At 39.7% G+C, this 16,421-nt stretch overlaps 1 protein-coding gene across 4 annotated transcripts in view; it reads left to right on the top strand.

Annotated features, from left to right (window-relative positions):
• The window catches only part of FOCAD (focadhesin), a 115,537-nt gene that overhangs the window by 23,183 nt on the left and 75,933 nt on the right, over window positions 1-16,421 (top strand). For 3 of the 4 annotated variants that reach the window (XM_072153814.1, XM_072153792.1, XM_072153799.1), the window contains exons 6-12: window positions 841-942; window positions 5,712-5,919; window positions 8,935-9,141; window positions 11,058-11,145; window positions 12,783-12,973; window positions 13,566-13,709; window positions 15,095-15,355. In XM_072153814.1, coding sequence (XP_072009915.1) covers window positions 841-942; window positions 5,712-5,919; window positions 8,935-9,141; window positions 11,058-11,145; window positions 12,783-12,973; window positions 13,566-13,709; window positions 15,095-15,355 — 1,201 coding nt within the window. The remainder of the gene's footprint in view (window positions 1-840; window positions 943-5,711; window positions 5,920-8,934; window positions 9,142-11,057; window positions 11,146-12,782; window positions 12,974-13,565; window positions 13,710-15,094; window positions 15,356-16,421) is intronic. The other variant, XM_072153806.1, reaches the window with a different exon arrangement.

Here is a 16,421-nt window from a genome sequence, read left to right as displayed (position 1 = left end):
TAAAAAATACACACCACAAGCATTTGCTTTCAACTCAAAAAAGTGGTTAAGCAAGGGAAGCTCTTGGACAATTAAATGAATCATTTTCACAGTAAAGGTGATATATGTATAACTAGTAGGAGGAGACCGTCAAGACCCTGGCAGTTCTTTAGATCAGGTGTCTATAGCCCGATGCTCTGAGGGTACACACATTCACCCTGCAGCTGCATACAATGTCTATTGCTGTCACGTTAGGAGGGTATATGGCTGCTGTTTCGTTCATCTCTGTAACAAAGGGTTTAGGATTTCCCTTGTAGTAACTTGTAGAGCGTTGAATGGTGGATATGTAGACATGCTTCTCTTGGGATACATGCTCCATGACCCCTGCAATGAGAGGAGTCCATATTGTGTTATGAATAAACTGTATTAAATTACCTAGAATCCTAGATGGTGGATTTGGGAAAGTACGGCAATGTAATGTGGGAAACTAATGTGCTCTGTAGCGATTATCAAATAACAGGAGTAGATATTTATCTAACAATATAAATGCTCATGAGTCTCTTGAGTTATTTTAATATTTGCTGAATACATTGATCATGTTATTTATATAGCTTCATTATTCTCATGACTGTGTTTGTTTTGTTGGAGATGTTTAGAAGGCTGTTATTCTATAGCATACTAAAACCAATCTTACACTCAAACTAAGAATGCTATGCTAAAGCTTTTAGCTTATAATGTAGTAAAAATTCATAGAAGATGCATCTGAAATGTTGCCTTTTTGGTGAAGCTAAAACAAACAGTGCATTTTATTTCTCATCTGACAATGAAACACTTTAAGTAAGATATTTCTTTTCTTTTTAGGAACCCTCCTCATCCATTTATCAGCATGCTTGAAAACCGACCCAGCTGTTGGCCTGTTCTTATGCAGCAGATCTCTGCTATGTGTCCACATTCTCCAGAATGGTAATAACATCTGAAACAACAGTTGCCATGCGTAAGGGAGAAATATTGGAATCACTTTGAAACAGCTTCATCCCAATAAAACGGAGCAATAAAACTTTGTAGGGTGTAAATTTAAAGGACATTTACCATCAGATATACTGATGATAGACTCATGTAACCTACCTGTTTGTCATCTGCTGTTCTTTACAAAATACTTATTACTTTCCAGAACAGCGCTATTCTTGGAATATAGAGTTATATAAAATATGCTAATGAGCCAGAATTTACATCAATTAAGTACCTCTTGGCTCCAAGGGCTGCTCATTTTTTCACACCCCATGTATTTTAACCCCTTCCCACCGCAGCCCTTTTTAGTTTTTGAGTTTTCAGTTTTCACTCCCCACCATCAAAAATCTATAACTATTTTTCCATGTAGAGAGCTGTTTGATGGCGTGTTTTCTGCGTAACACATTGCAATTCATAGTGTCGGTATTTAATATTCCATGCTGTGTACTTGGGAAGCAGGAAAAAATTCCAAATGCAGTGAATTTGGTTTAAAAAAACGCCATTTGCGCCGTTTTCTTGTGGGCTTATATTTTACGGATTTCACTGTACGCCCCAAATAACTTGCCTGCTTTATTCTTTAGGTCGGTACGATTACGGGGACACCAAATTTGTATAGGTTTTATAATGTTTACATACATTTACAAAAATTAAAGCCTCCTGTAAAAAAACAAACGTATTTTGCCATTTTCTGACGCTAATACCTTTTTCATACTGCGGTGTATGGAGCTGTGTGTGTTGTCATTTTTTGCAACTTTTGATGAAGGTTTCAATACTACCAAAAAAAAATTCAATATTTTGATCGGGCATTTTTTGAAAAGGCGATACCTAATGTGTTTATGATTTTTACTGTTTATTTATATTTATATCGGTTCTAGGGAAAGGGGGTCTGATCGATCCTACCATATACTGCCATACTTCAGTTTGGCAGTTTATGGGGATTTTCCACCTCATTTATTACAATGTGCTAATCGCACATTCTATTGAAAGGGTTAAAACGAGATGGCCTCGGGTCTTCGGAAGACCCGGGCTGTCATGACGACCGATCGCCGCCCTTCGATGACATCCTTAAATGCAAACGTATTTTTTTCCTCTGTCTACAAACTAGGGCTTGTAGGTGAGGTTTTTAAAAGTTTTTTAGCATGTTTTTTCCTTTATTGTCCACAGAAACCTCGTCCTTGTTTCATCTGTATGTCATCCATTTTTGTGAATCTGCAAAAACGGGAGGCTGGCTTAAGTAATGTAATTGGCTTCTTGTTTCTATTTAAACTTGGACATTTGCGTTGTATCTGAACAACAGAACGTGTAAATGGTCCACAAAAACGGGAGATCCATAGACTTCAATAGACTAGACGCAAAATCAGTTAAACATTGGATAGGACCTGAGATTACAGCCAAAAAGAGAAAAAAACGTAAATGAGAATGAATCCATTACAGGCAGTCCCTGGGTTACATACAAGATAGGCTCTGTAGGTTTGTTCTTAAGTTGAATTTGTATGTAAGTCAGAATTTAATATTTTATAATTGTAACCCCAGCCAACATTTTTTTTGTCACTGACAATTAGATTTTAAAAATGTTGGGTTGTCATAAAAACCAGGATTAACAATAAAGCTTAATTGAAGACACCAATGGTAACTGTTATAGCTGTTTATTGTAGCCTAGGGCTAAAGTACAGTATAATTCCAACATCCAGAGGGTGTTCTTAAGTGGGGGATTGCCTGTACACAAAATAGAAACCAAACCTATACGCAAATACAGGTACCAGAAAACCGACCACAAAAATGTTTGAAGTGTGAAAGGAGCCTTAGAGTGTGTTCCCATGTTTCAGTCTTTAGATGCAGTATTTGATGTTGAAACCAGGAGTGTCGTTAGAAAAAAAAGAGGGGGAGTAGCATCTAATCCATAATACACTGTCACCCATTATGGTCCACACCTCATGATTTATGAAAAAAAAAAAAAGATGCTATAAACAGTCATTTACCACCCCCTAAACCTGCTTCGTTGAAAATTCAGTTTGTGTTTTTTATGCATACTTTTTTTTCTTTTGTCTTTTTTTCCCCCCTTTATAATTTTTATAAAATATTTTTTCCTCTAAAATAACCCAACACAATAGTGAAGGTACCGTATAGAAACATATATAAGGCGAGTTTTTCAGGACAAAAAAAAATGTGCTAAAAATCCCCAACTCGACTTGTACACCTAAAAAAAAAAAAAATCCTTAAATACTCGCACTCACCAATGCTTGCTCCACGTGGCTCCTCTTCCTTCTTCTCTCTGCATGTAACAGAGTGGTACACAAAATTGGGCTACGGATATAAAAAAGGGTATAGATTCGTGATGTCTAATATACATTATACCAAAATGGTCTTGTTCTATCTCATAAACCCTTCCTGTAGCTCGGTCAAATCATCTGATTGGCTTTTTTTTTAAAATATACACCTACAAACACAACACTAAACCAATTTTAGCCAAAATCCATAATACACTGTCACCCATTATGGTCCACACCTCATGATTTATGAAAAAAAAAAAAAAAGATGCTATAAACAGTCATTTACTACCCCCTAAACCTGCTTCGTTGAAAATTGAGTTTGTGTTTTTTATGCATACTTTTTTTTCTTTTGTCTTTTTGTCTATAGCTCGGTCAAATCATCTGATTGGCTTTTTTTTAAAATATACACCTACAAACACAACACTAAGCCAATTTTAGCCAAAATCCATAATACACTGTCACCCATAATACACTGTCACTTCTCTTTGCGTGTAAGAGAGCAGGAAGAGTCGAGTCCATGTGCTCTGCCTGCTGGTGTACACTATGACATCATCAGAGTGCCGGTGGGCAGAGCGCATGAACGTGTCTCTGTCCACTCTGTTACATACACCTACAAACACAACACTAAGCCAATTTTAGCCAAAATTATACAAAATCTTTATTACACAATACATTTAATTAAAGACACAAATTCCACAAGGGAGGGGGGATACAAGCAGATAGTGAGGATATCACACAGGAAAATCTAAAAACATGAGCGACTGGGAGAATGAAAAATGGTTAATGTTCAAGGGTCATATCTCATAAGTTTAGTGTGATATCCTCACTATCTGCTTGTATCCCCCCTCCCTTGTGGAATTTGTGTTATTAATGAAATGTATTGTGTAATAAAGATTTTGTATAATTTTGGCTAAAATTGGCTTAGTGTTGTGTTTGTAGGTGTATGTAACAGAGTGGACAGAGACACGTTCATGTGCTCTGCAGGGCATTTCATCAGTGGGGGGCTGGCTGCTGAGCTTTTCAACAGTAGGGGTTGTTGGTTGTGGGGCATTTCATCATTAGGGGACTGCAGGGTCCCCTTTAATTATTTAAATTAATTATTGGGGCGTCTGCAGCGCATTTCATTACTGGGGGGGGGGGGGGCTGCTTAGGCTCATTTGCATACAGTGTTTCATCCAGGTGGTAGATGTTCTTTAATAAATCATCTATGACAAAATAATTGTAATGGCTACTCTCTACCTCAAGGAAACAAGTACAGAAGTGTTCTTATGGCTGTGTTTTTTAATATTCATTCTCTGTAGTATGTTAATACGTTATTTGGTAGACTGAGATTGTTTATTTAGAATGAAATGTTCACTATTCTCATTGCGGCTTGTCTGGGTTTGTTACTATTGGCATCCTTTTTCCTGTCAGAGGCGTCACATATGCAGCTAACAGTGACAGCAGGAGTAGTGTACACAGCCGGGGGATATCAAGGAGGGGCTCTGAAAGCTACTGCCGTGTTATTGTCACAAGCTGCCAAAATCAACTTCACATATATCGTACAAATTGGCATGTTCTACAAAGCAGACTGGGAACTGTCTTGGAATCATACGTCTCTGCATGACAACATGTGAAATATTAGAGCTGAGTAATGCTGAGGACTTGAGAGCTTCTAAAAGGTTATTCATCAATCAAGATGCATTTCTAAATTGCACACATATTCATTTTCCTGGCATATGTATGAAATGAGGAGGTGGTGGGTAAAGGTGTGCTGTAGTCTTTTCATTCTCCGCAAATCCAATGTAAAGCTGTGTCTGAATAGTTCAAAATTCAGGCATTTTCAAATCACGGGCTCACTAGTTTTTAGAACCAGCAATATTAGATATTCTCAAACACACAAAAGGTTTTTACAGAATATTGATGACTTATCCAATGGATACTGCTGGCTTTATAATCATTTCTGTAGCTGCTAGTCTTTAATATGACACCAAATGCATGTCTCCAGGTACTTTAGAATCTACGATGGATGCATATGAATTGGCACTCCACTGCAGTCTCTAAACTTTACATATTTCATCAAATAATTCTTACACTTTATACTCCAACCACCCTCCTCCCACATAATGCCAGTTCCAGGATGAAGGGGGGTGGGGGGAACCCACTAGGTATATATTCCTCACAGTTTTCTAGATCTCTGCTTGCTGTCCTGTCGAAAGCTCTATGCTTACTTCCAGTGGAAAGAAATCTGAGTAATCAGAGCTGTGTGATACTAACGGCTTGTGCACCTGCATGTCTATCACAAGACCATGGACAGATTTCTATCCACTGGAAGTAACATAGAAGTAAACATAGAAGCTCCCTATAGAATGACAGAAAGCAGAGGTCTTTTCCTTACACAAATCATATCAATTATTTGCTGAAAAGTGGACAACCCCTTTAAGTTTAATGCTATTCTGTTGCTTATTCTTGCAGGGATGAAACTTCTATGATGAATACAATGACACCTTTTCTGCGATACTTGTTTTGTGAGCCTTCACACCTACAAGAGTTTTGTGCCTTCAGAATGGGTATAAGGAAATCTTTACTTCATTCAAATCCCAGGTCCAGTAGTTTAAAGAGACCGCTGGCTGCAGAAGAACAAGTTGTTCGACTGTTATTTGATTTTATTAGCTATATGCAGGTAAATTGGTCTTTTTTGTTTCTTTGGTGTTTAGGATTCTAAGGCACTTGCATTATGATCACTGTAAATCTTTATTAGTTCACGACTGATGGATTTATCAGTGGGTTTAAGGGGCCATGATTCAGATATGCTTCAGTACAACTGCCTAAAAAGGATTGGCCATTGTACCTCACATTTTTGTAATTAGGTAATTTTATCAATAAACATCTATTAAAAGCTCTGCACCACTTTCTTGATATATGAAGTGAAGCCTTCTGTTTTTTACCTCATCAGTCAGACATTCCTGTCCATAAAATGGCTGCAGATGGAGGTCATGTGATCATTTTCTGTACATCTCATGAATGTAAGATCAAGGTCCTGACAGGGTGATTGTTCATGGACAGATAGGATCACATGACCCTCCATCTGCTGCCATTTTAAGGTCAGGAATGCCTGTGTAATGAGGTAAAACGCAGGAGGCTTCACTTTATGTATCAAGAAAGTGTTGCAGAACTTTTAATAGATGTTTATTGGTAAATTACCTAATATCCTGCCCCCACACTTACACACATATTACAAAAAACGTGAGGTAAAGTGGCCAACCCATTTCAATTAACAGGACCCGAGTCAAAAACTGTTCAGGGTTTCTTTTCTCATTTTCTGTGAATCACAGCAGTTCCTTTACTCCAGTCTTGATGTAATATAATCTTTCTTCCTAAATAATTTTATGTGAAGGAGGTAGTGCCGGATAACACTTGTGTAATATATCTGGTGTGACTTCATCTTGAGCATGATCTTTCTTCAGCTTGTTAACACAGATCTCTTGTTGACTGGCATTTTTGAGAATGAGAAGTGAGCAGGTCTCTTATTACATGCCAACCTTGTATGGTGATAGTGACAAGTCATGCTAAAAGCAGAGCTGGCTGCAGATAAACTTTAAATGGAGCATTTTTTCCTTCTATCATTCAAAAGTTAATATTTACTGAGGTGAAGTGGGTGTTGGGTATAGCGTGCAGAACATCAATTTCCCAGCAGAACAGCTGGTCCTATACCCAACAGTTCAGCTTGGAAAGTGGTGATTTTACCATAGAGCATATTGGTCTGATGGTTGTGACTGCCAAACACCTCTTCTCCAGTGCCAACAACATAAAAAACATGCACAGCTCTAGACAAAGCAACTGTTTTATGGAAAGTGGCATCTGTGCAGTATAAAAGTGGGACACTCGCACCACAATACATATAACCAGTCTTTGGGTATGTTGAGCTCCTTCCAGATTCTGCTGGTTACATTAGCTTAAGGTGACTGTTAAATGTTATATTATCCTTATTAGAGATCATGTATTCTAGAACTGCATTATTGTGCAGTTTGACACTTCTGCTGGTCGCCAATATTGATGGTGTTATTCATTAATATATTATATATATATATAGATACAGGCGGTCCCCTACTTAAGAACACCAACTTACAGACGACCCCTAGTTACAAACGGACCTTTGGATGTTGGTAATTTACTGTACTTTAGCCCGTGGGCTACAATAAACAGTTATAACAGTTATCAGAAGTGTCTGTAATTAAGATTTATTGTTAATCCTGGTTCTTATGACAATCCAACATTTTTGAAATCCAATTGTCACCAAAAAAAATTGTGAATGTGGTTACAATAATAATATATAATATATATGCCATTATATGTTATTTTTGAATTGAGTATTTTTAGACGATTCTCAGCCTTGCATACACGCCTTTTACAGTGCTATAGAGGCCACCATCCTCCAGACATAGAGACACCAGATAACTAAACACTCAAGAGCAGATGGTAAACCTTGGATAATGCAGTTCACAGATATATATACAACAAGTTCAAAAAGGGAAGAGCAGGCTGTGCAGTTGTTACAAAAAATCACTGCTGCTTGGTGACATCTGTCTGTGATGTCCCTGACATTTCACATCTGCTTAAGTGAAAAAAAAACATAAGTTTCCCAGCCTCTGCCTCTAGACTAGTAAGATACAGAAAATGGGAACTGTCAGGATTTGTGCACATTATAGTTAAAATTTTTTATATGAATATTGTATATAAAGTCTTGTAATTTTTGCGAAATTGCATAAATGTGGTTGTGTGTATTAATTATTAACAACTTAATGAGATGTGACTGATCTATATGTCATGGTGCTGTTAGCCCATGAGACCTTTTCGCACCTGCTTGAGTGTAGTGGGTGTTTGCTGCAGTAATGGAGCAGCCACCCACAACTAACACTCACAATTGGTACTGGATCACGGGCATTAACCGTTAAGTGCCACTGGCTCAATTGTTCGACCCCCCCACCCCCACCCTTATGGTATTATGCGAAATGGTATTATTACTGTGAAAGAAGGAAGTCTATCCAAGACTTAAAGGCCTGCCATAGAGGCATTCTTAAAGGGGTTGTCCAACGAACCAATAACACCCCACAGATCACAAGAATGATCCAATTGGGTCCCATGTACCTCAGTCACCGCCCTTGACCATTCTGCTCCATACATCTCAATAGAGTTGTTGGAAATTACCGAGCCCTGCGCTTGCCGATCTCCGGCAGCTCCATAGAGAGCGACGAGGGGGCCGACTGAGGTACCTGGGACCCCATCGGACCGCTCATTCTGTTGATTTGTGGGGGACCGATCACTGAAACACCCAGCGATCAACAAGTTGGGCCTGTGGATAGGTTCGTGGGACAACCCCTTTAATGTCAGGATCTAATTCAGATGCAGTAAAATAGTATTACAGTACATTGTATGAGTGATAAAACACGCTAGGGTTCAAGTACCCAACCTTTTTCTATCCAAAAAAATAAAATGTCATGCTGTTAAAAATACTCCATATCTAAACTCCACCCATATAATGTCCCATTTCCTGCAGCTCCCCATCTAAACTGCCCCATTTTCTCTACCCCCCCCCTCTTTTAGAGGATGATGCCCTTCATGGACCTATCACGTTTTGCAGGGAAAGCTTTAGTTTTCTAAAACCTTTTTCCTTTAACAGTAATTGTTTATTTTGCAGCTCTCAGATTGTGCACAAGTGACAGAAGTTACCATGTACATGAAGGATTTGTGTGTCAAGTTTTGTGAACATCCTGATTTTTGGAAAAATGAACTTTGTCTGCTGTCACTACAGGCCTTGTCTGCTTGTGAATACAGCCTTAAAATCACTGGAGACTGCTCCACGCTTTTACACATTCTAGAAGAAATTCTGGACCTGCTAAAAGAAGTGAGTAAAAGGATTGATGGACCTGATGCTGGTCACGATAGATACCCTTCATATACTGTGGGCTGTGGAATAGGTAAGCCAAACCTCCAACGCCTCAATTTACAGAACTTCGACTCAATCTCCACCAGAATGGTCTCCAACTCCACAGTCCTGTTTTCCTGGTCACTCTAGCAGTGCTTGAGATTAATGCAGCATCCCTTCCCAGTGCCTTAATCCTATCATCTATAGCAGAGGCGCTTCACTCCTGAGCATGTATATAAAGTGCAGCACCCGTTCACCCAAACTAAAAGGAGAAGTATGGTGAAGAAGTTCTCACTGTTCCCGGGTCCTCTCTTGCTGTGCCACTAGAGCAGAATAGCAGGAGAGAACCCAGGAGTGGTAAGTATACTGTACTGCTGCTTCTGACACAGTTCTGCTTTGGGTCCTGATGCCGCCACACAGAGCAGAGCGACGCATGGAGAAGAAAAGAGCCTGCATTGCAGGATGGAGAAGAAGAACTAGGAAAGGAGAGGATTTATTTAATTTTCGCCCTATTATTATTATTATTATTATTATTATTATTATTTTATTTTTTTCTCTGTGGGTCTCCAGTATTATTGTCTATTCTGGGGGAAGGGGGGGGGGCGTTTGGGAGGGATCTCCAATATTCTTAGTTGTCTCGGGGGGGGGGGGGGGGGGAAGTGTCTGCAGTATTGTTAGTCTGCTCTGGGGGTTGTCCAGTATTTTAAGCCTGCTATGTTGTCTCCAGTACTTTTGTTTTCTGATCTGAATGCATTACCCTATATACTCAAGTATACGCCGAGTTTTTCAGCACAAAATTTGTACTGAAAAACGCTAACTCGGCTTAAAAAATTGTACACTGTACTCACCTTTCCGGCGTCCCCTGTAGGTCCTCTTCTGCCTCCAGTGCGGCCTCGGGTCCTTCGGATCCTCTTCGGGTTCTTCCACTCCTGTTTGGGGGCCCTTGCGATGCCGGCGGCTCACAAACAATGACTTCATTTTGTGTGCCGGCCGAGCGTAAAGACCCAAAGAGGAACGGAAGAAACCGAAGAGGACCAAAGGACGCGAGGCGGCAGCGGAAGCAGAAGAGGACCTATGGGGGACGTCGGAAAGGTGAGTACTGTGTTAATTTTTTTTTTTTACTACAGGGGTTGGCAGGCTGTATACTACAGGGGTTGGCAGGCTGTATACTACAGGGGTTGGCAGGCTGTATACTACAGGGGTTGGCAGGCTGTATACTACAGGAGTTAGAAGGCTCTATACTACAGGGGCTGGCAGGCTGTATACTACAGGGGTTGGGACGCTGTATACTACAGGGGTTGGCAGGCTGTATACTACAGGGGTTGGCAGGCTGTATACTACAGGGGGTTGGCAGGCTCTATACTACAGGGGGCTGGCAGGCTCTATACTACAGGGGGCTGGCAGGCTCTATACTACAGGGGGCTGGCAGGCTGTATACTACAGGGGGCTGGCAGGCTGTATACTACAGGGGGCTGGCAGGCTGTATACTACAGGGGGCTGGCAGGCTGTATACTACAGGGGGCTGGCTATATACTGGGAGGCTGTGGCCAATGCATTTCCCACCTTCGGCTTATACTCGAGTCAATAGGTTTTCCCAGTTTTTTGTGTTAAAATTGGGTACCTCGGCTTATACTCGGGTCGGGTCATATAATAAATGTTGCTCACCCCTGACCTAGTGCTTTAGATCAGGAATAAAATAGACATTTAAAGGAAATATTGTGATTTTTATAATTTATTATATGTTTGTGGAGTTAGTCCATTTTGTCACAACTCCGACTCCACCAAAATTGTCACCGACTCTGTCTCCACAGCCCATTAAACTGTGACTGTAAAATATCATTCACAAACTTACTTTTACTTGTTCACAAGTTCCTTTTTTTCTCATTTATTTTCAGAGTTCTCCTAAAGAGCAGATTTTAACTGGACTTGGCTTGCTTCTGCTGCAGACTCCTTACAACCATCATAAACAAATACTAAATTTAGGTAGGTTTAAGTTTTACATTTCTAATATGATGTGCACTTACCTCTTGTAAGTATATAGAAGATGTCTACAACAAATGCTTGAAGTGGATATTATCACAGGGAAAGTAGTCTGTATCAAACTGTGGCTCTGTAACTTCAGGCTAGTGCAGAACATTATGGTACAGTATTGTACATTGTAAACCCTTTTTTCACATTTTAATGAAACACTAGCTCGGACCAGATTTGTTTTCATGTTTTCTCTTATTTTGGCCCACCTCTTTCTGTCAACATAACCGTAAGAGAATTCATTATTTTGGAACCATTATGATTTATATAATGGAATCTGAAATGCCAAAAAGGTTCTCCGTGAGATAAAAAAATAAAAAGCAATCCTTCAATAGATATTTAGTGTCTTCGTTTTTGCACTATGCAATTATTTGGTGAACTTGTGATGTTTCCTTTATGTCACAAGTCAATAAAATGACAGTAATTCCATATTGTATTCTTCATTACCAGTGATTAACCACTTAGTCATAGAGCCACACACAATGACTGTGGCAATCTCTTATTTGTTATCCATGGCCTCCTTCCTTCTAAAATCACCTTTTAAAATTTTATACTTCAGAGCCAGAAGGGTTCTGGGGGAGTTACCCTCCCTGTCAGCACCTCCCCCTCCTTCTGCCTAATGATATCTTGTTGCAGCACAGAAAGTTTCAGCACACAGTGGGAGGGGGAAGAGCTCTGCACATTGTAACAGCCTGAGAATTTACAGCACAGAGGGGGACTGGTAACACCAGCAGAGCCCATTTGGCTCATTAGCATAATGTTACAATTTGAATTTGTAAAGGAGGTGGCCATCGTTAACAAATATAAGATAATATTTGCAGTCACAGTGCCTGGATTTATAAGTGTCCCTGTTTTATTATGCTTGATTTTGATGGGGTTCAGAGGTTGGGGATGCAAAGAATTTTGAAGGAAATCAACCATTACTTTTTCATGGTTGTTCTTTGTGTGGGGCAAGATGTAATTTCTATTGATACTGTATCATCTTTTTCAGATTTTTAACTACTGTGTATGTATTGTACTATAAGACTCACCACATACAAATATACATACAACTATAATTACAGAGCATTGCTTTGTTAGAGACCAGGTGAAACTAAAAGGTTCATCCAATCTTCGGGAAAGCCGCCAGGATGGCCTGCCAGTATTCGAGTCCCCAACAGAGTTTGGGGCCTGCAACAGACTCCCAATCAGCATACCAAACGAACAGCTTACAACAAATCTGGCGTTTGTAGAATATGATGCACACTCTGGGGGAGATGTATCAAAAGTCTGTCAGAGCAGAACTGTTCTAGTTGCCCATGGCAACCAATAAGAGCTCAGCTTTCATTTTCCCAAAGCCATTTACGAAATTAAAGTTGAGCTCTGATTTGGTTTCCATAGGCAACTAGAACAGTTTTACCTCAGAAACTTGATGATAAATCTCCCCCTCTGTGTCATACTACTTTTGCAAAACCTGACTTCAAAATTACTTACTGTTCCTTGGTTAGCACAGAATTCATACAGTCCCAAGTTTGATGCATAATTTACAATAAGTAGCACCAGTTAAGATAAGGCTCCTGTGCTAACCCTTAACCCTTTTTTTTGTTAAACAGCTCTAAAGATTTTGTTGTTACCAGATGGATGCAGAGCCATTGCTCAAATGTTGGTTATGCCACTCTTTTATGTATTATCATCAGCATCCTTGCTAGACTGTTTCAACCAGAAGGATAAAGGAATGTCGGTACAACAATTGGCACTATCGGTCTTGGAGAAAGTACAAGATACAGATAACAAAGAGAAAGAGGTACAATGGTTTAGATAAAGCTCCCTGGTGGTACAGTTTTGTCTTATCAAATACATCTTATTTCAGTAAGAGATCTTTGGATTTTTAATAAAAGTTTACCAATTCCCTTAACCATTACAGAACAACACTCTGTCAGGTCAATTTGGGATCCTAAACCAACTACAGGTAACCTGTTTGACGGCTGTACATTGAAAAAAAATTAACTGTTATACTTCCAGAGATGTGACTTGGATGAGGCAAATCAGGCTCACATCAGAAGATCCTATGCTGGCGCCTCCTTTCTCGATCCAATAATGCCCCAGCTTCATTGCGCTTTTGCAATATGTGCACTATGCCGACTTCAGTTGCCAAACGCTTGCTTAAAAATTACTGCAGCATGATTTGGGCCACCAAACTACAGATCTGTAAGGACCTGAGGGTGGTTTAGTGTCCCAAATGACTGTTCCCTTTAAATTTAACATACCTTCATTATGTCTGTTGTGGATTTTCAGAAAATTGAGTTTAAAGTCTTTGGCCTATTAGCTGCTTGTTACATCGGATATGCCTTTTCACTCCTAGAGCCTAATTGACCCCCTCCATGCTTGACTCTCAGGATACATTTCATTATCTGCTTGGGACATCAGTGGTACTGTGCTTGCGTGTTGGCTCTGCATCCTTTAGAAGAAACTTAAAGACCACTATATGTGTTGCCTTGGTGCAGTGGAGGCAGCTAGAAGTAGAGGCCATTACTGTGGAGGTGATTAATGCTGCTCCCCTTCCACTACTCGTAAAGATAAGTCAGCAGTATCTTGTGTTCGGTAAACTGCTTTGAACAATAGCTCGTTTTTGAGAATAGATTCCTTTTAAAGGCAGGAGTGTACACTTTACCTTAGAAATCATTTCCTTCCTTAGAAAACATGTCTGCATTTTATTATATCCCTAGTGTGTGTGTAGTAAGTATTGTTTAAACCATGAAAGATGGCGTAGTGGACAAATCCCACAAGAACTGCAATGTTTACAAAGAAAATAATGGCAAGATAATGCTTAGATGAATATGCCAAGCCAGTGCAGGACTTGATAGATTGCTCCTCTGCACACTGTTAGTTTAGGTTTAGTTTCTTTGTTTGAAAAGTAATTATGGCAACATTTGTCAGGATGATAAAGTGCAGAATGTGCTGACGGTTGGGTTTATTTTTGACATTGAAAATGAAGACGATTAAGGTTTACGTGCCATTTTGTGGATATACTATGTAAAAAAAACATATTTTTGTGCCATACTTATTAATGTAAACTTGATGCCTCTGCAAATTTCCCTGATTTGGTTCCTCCCTAGGCTGATATAACTAGCTACCTTTCTGGGACTTATTACTTTACTAGAGTCTGCTTTTCTAAACCTTGAGAGAACCCACAAAGCACCTGAATTTATTACAGCAGTTATTGGTTCCTTGACATGTAAAGTACCTGATCTATATGGCTCCTACATATATTGAAACTTTTATTTCTATTTTTTCTCCTTTTGATTCTGTTACACAAGTTTTGTCCCTTCCCTTATACTCTCTTAAAGCTCATATTATAGTTAAACCAGAAGAAGGGAAGGCTATGCTCTACCTATGGACCTTCCCTTCTATGGCGAATATGAGAAACACCATCATTTCAGATTACCTGTCAGGTCACAAAATATGGCCCTGTTTGCCTTCTTGAAGACTAGGTAGGGGGTTCAGTTTCAAAGGCTCTGACAAGAGAACTTCTTACTTTGCATCCAGCAAATTTGCTGAAAGTTTTTCTGAGGAGGACAGCCTTACTTCAGAGCAGCTCCCCTAGATGTAATTTCATGAGGGACTTATGGTACAACCTAGCTTTGTATAGACTACATTCTATGATATGGAAAGTGGGTTGAAAGACCACCGGTGTCCCAATCTGTCTCAGAAACCTGGGGAGTGGAGATATGTTCCATTTAGCAGATCCATTCTAATTTTAGGAAGATGCAAGTACCTTTCGCATATATTCATTTACATGAAAAAATAATTAAGAAAAACTCTGTATTGGAGCAATGCTGTGTCTTGTCCTGCCTTATCCGAACCTACAAAGTTTAATAGCGATTATGATTGCTAATTCTTTTTTTTTGTGTCTTCCTCAATCTAGCCCCCTATGACATTGTCTCTTCCCCTCACTACCTGGCACTGCACAGTGACGATTACCCTCAACATCTTGAATATGTTGAAAGATGATAGCACAGCTTCCTGCATCTGGCTGGATGCTCTCTCTTCAGCACTTCGATTCACCAACTGTGTTCCCACACATGTGTCGCTGCTGCTGGGATATCTGCTTGTAAGGGAGACAGGCCAAAATTTAAGAAAAGTTCTAAAAGTCACCAGTGAAGTTGCTAAAACAGATTCTTCCCAGGTAAAGTGTTAAACTGGTCTGATCAATACTCATGGATTAGAGATTTATGTTTTCTGTTGAACCCCACCAATATATGATATTGAGAACCTACTTTATAGGTATGTTATAAAAATTGTTAGCTCAGGAAAGCCCTTTAAGTTTTGAGTTTGCTCAATTTAAAGCAGCAATTAATTGCTTTTCTATCAACATTAAAGGAAACCTTTAAGCAGGATTTCACATATCAGGTTAATGAAATACTGCAGCAGGTCACATTGTACACAACACAAACATGTACTTGTCTGATATCTGCTGGTTCGTTTTTGAGAAATCACATTTGGAAAACTGTCCCTATTCAACTTCTGGAGCCCCAGTCATTGTGTCAACAGTGACTCCATGACTCGAGCTGCTGCTTGAGGCTCCCCAGACTTTGAATAACGATAGCTACCATTTATAAATTTGAGTTCTCAAAAATGAACCAGCAGATATCTTAGACAAATACACCTTTGTGTTTGTGAATATGAAACCAAATGTAACCCCCTTTATGTTTGTGTTTAATAGGAAATGCAGCGGCTGTCCTTAACCTGATATGTGAAAACCTGTGGACCGGTTCCCTTTAAATAATACTGAAGCTGCTTTAGTTAGTTTGAATAATTCCCCATTTAAAGGGAACCTGTCACCAGGAGACCCATTTTTAGCACTACCCCAGTCCCCACAGAGCATAGTACATACACTGCCAAAGAGTTTTTGTATTAAAAATTGGTTTTACAGAAAAAAAGATATGTTATATTGTACCTTTCATTAGCATCTGCTGTGTGACTAGGCAGTTGCCTTTTGGAAGGGGCTGCAAAGGAGCAGTCCCCCCCCACCCTTGGGGAACAGCTTCTCCATGTGACCTTTTCAAATATATGAAAACACCCATCACTGGGCTTAGCGACGCCCTCTGCTCCTCTACAGCCAATCCCGAGTGAGGAGAGTTATTCATATATTTGAAAAGGTCACATGTTTCCCAAGGGTGGGGGGGGGCTGCTCCTTTCCAGCTCCTCCCAAAAGGCAACTGCCTAGTCACACAGCAGATGCTAATGAAAGG

This window comes from Engystomops pustulosus, chromosome 1 (genome assembly GCF_040894005.1).
Source record: "Engystomops pustulosus chromosome 1, aEngPut4.maternal, whole genome shotgun sequence".
Classification (NCBI taxonomy): Eukaryota; Metazoa; Chordata; class Amphibia; order Anura; family Leptodactylidae; genus Engystomops; species Engystomops pustulosus.
Note: the sequence above shows the minus strand (reverse complement) of the source record. Positions and strands in the feature narration are given on the sequence as shown.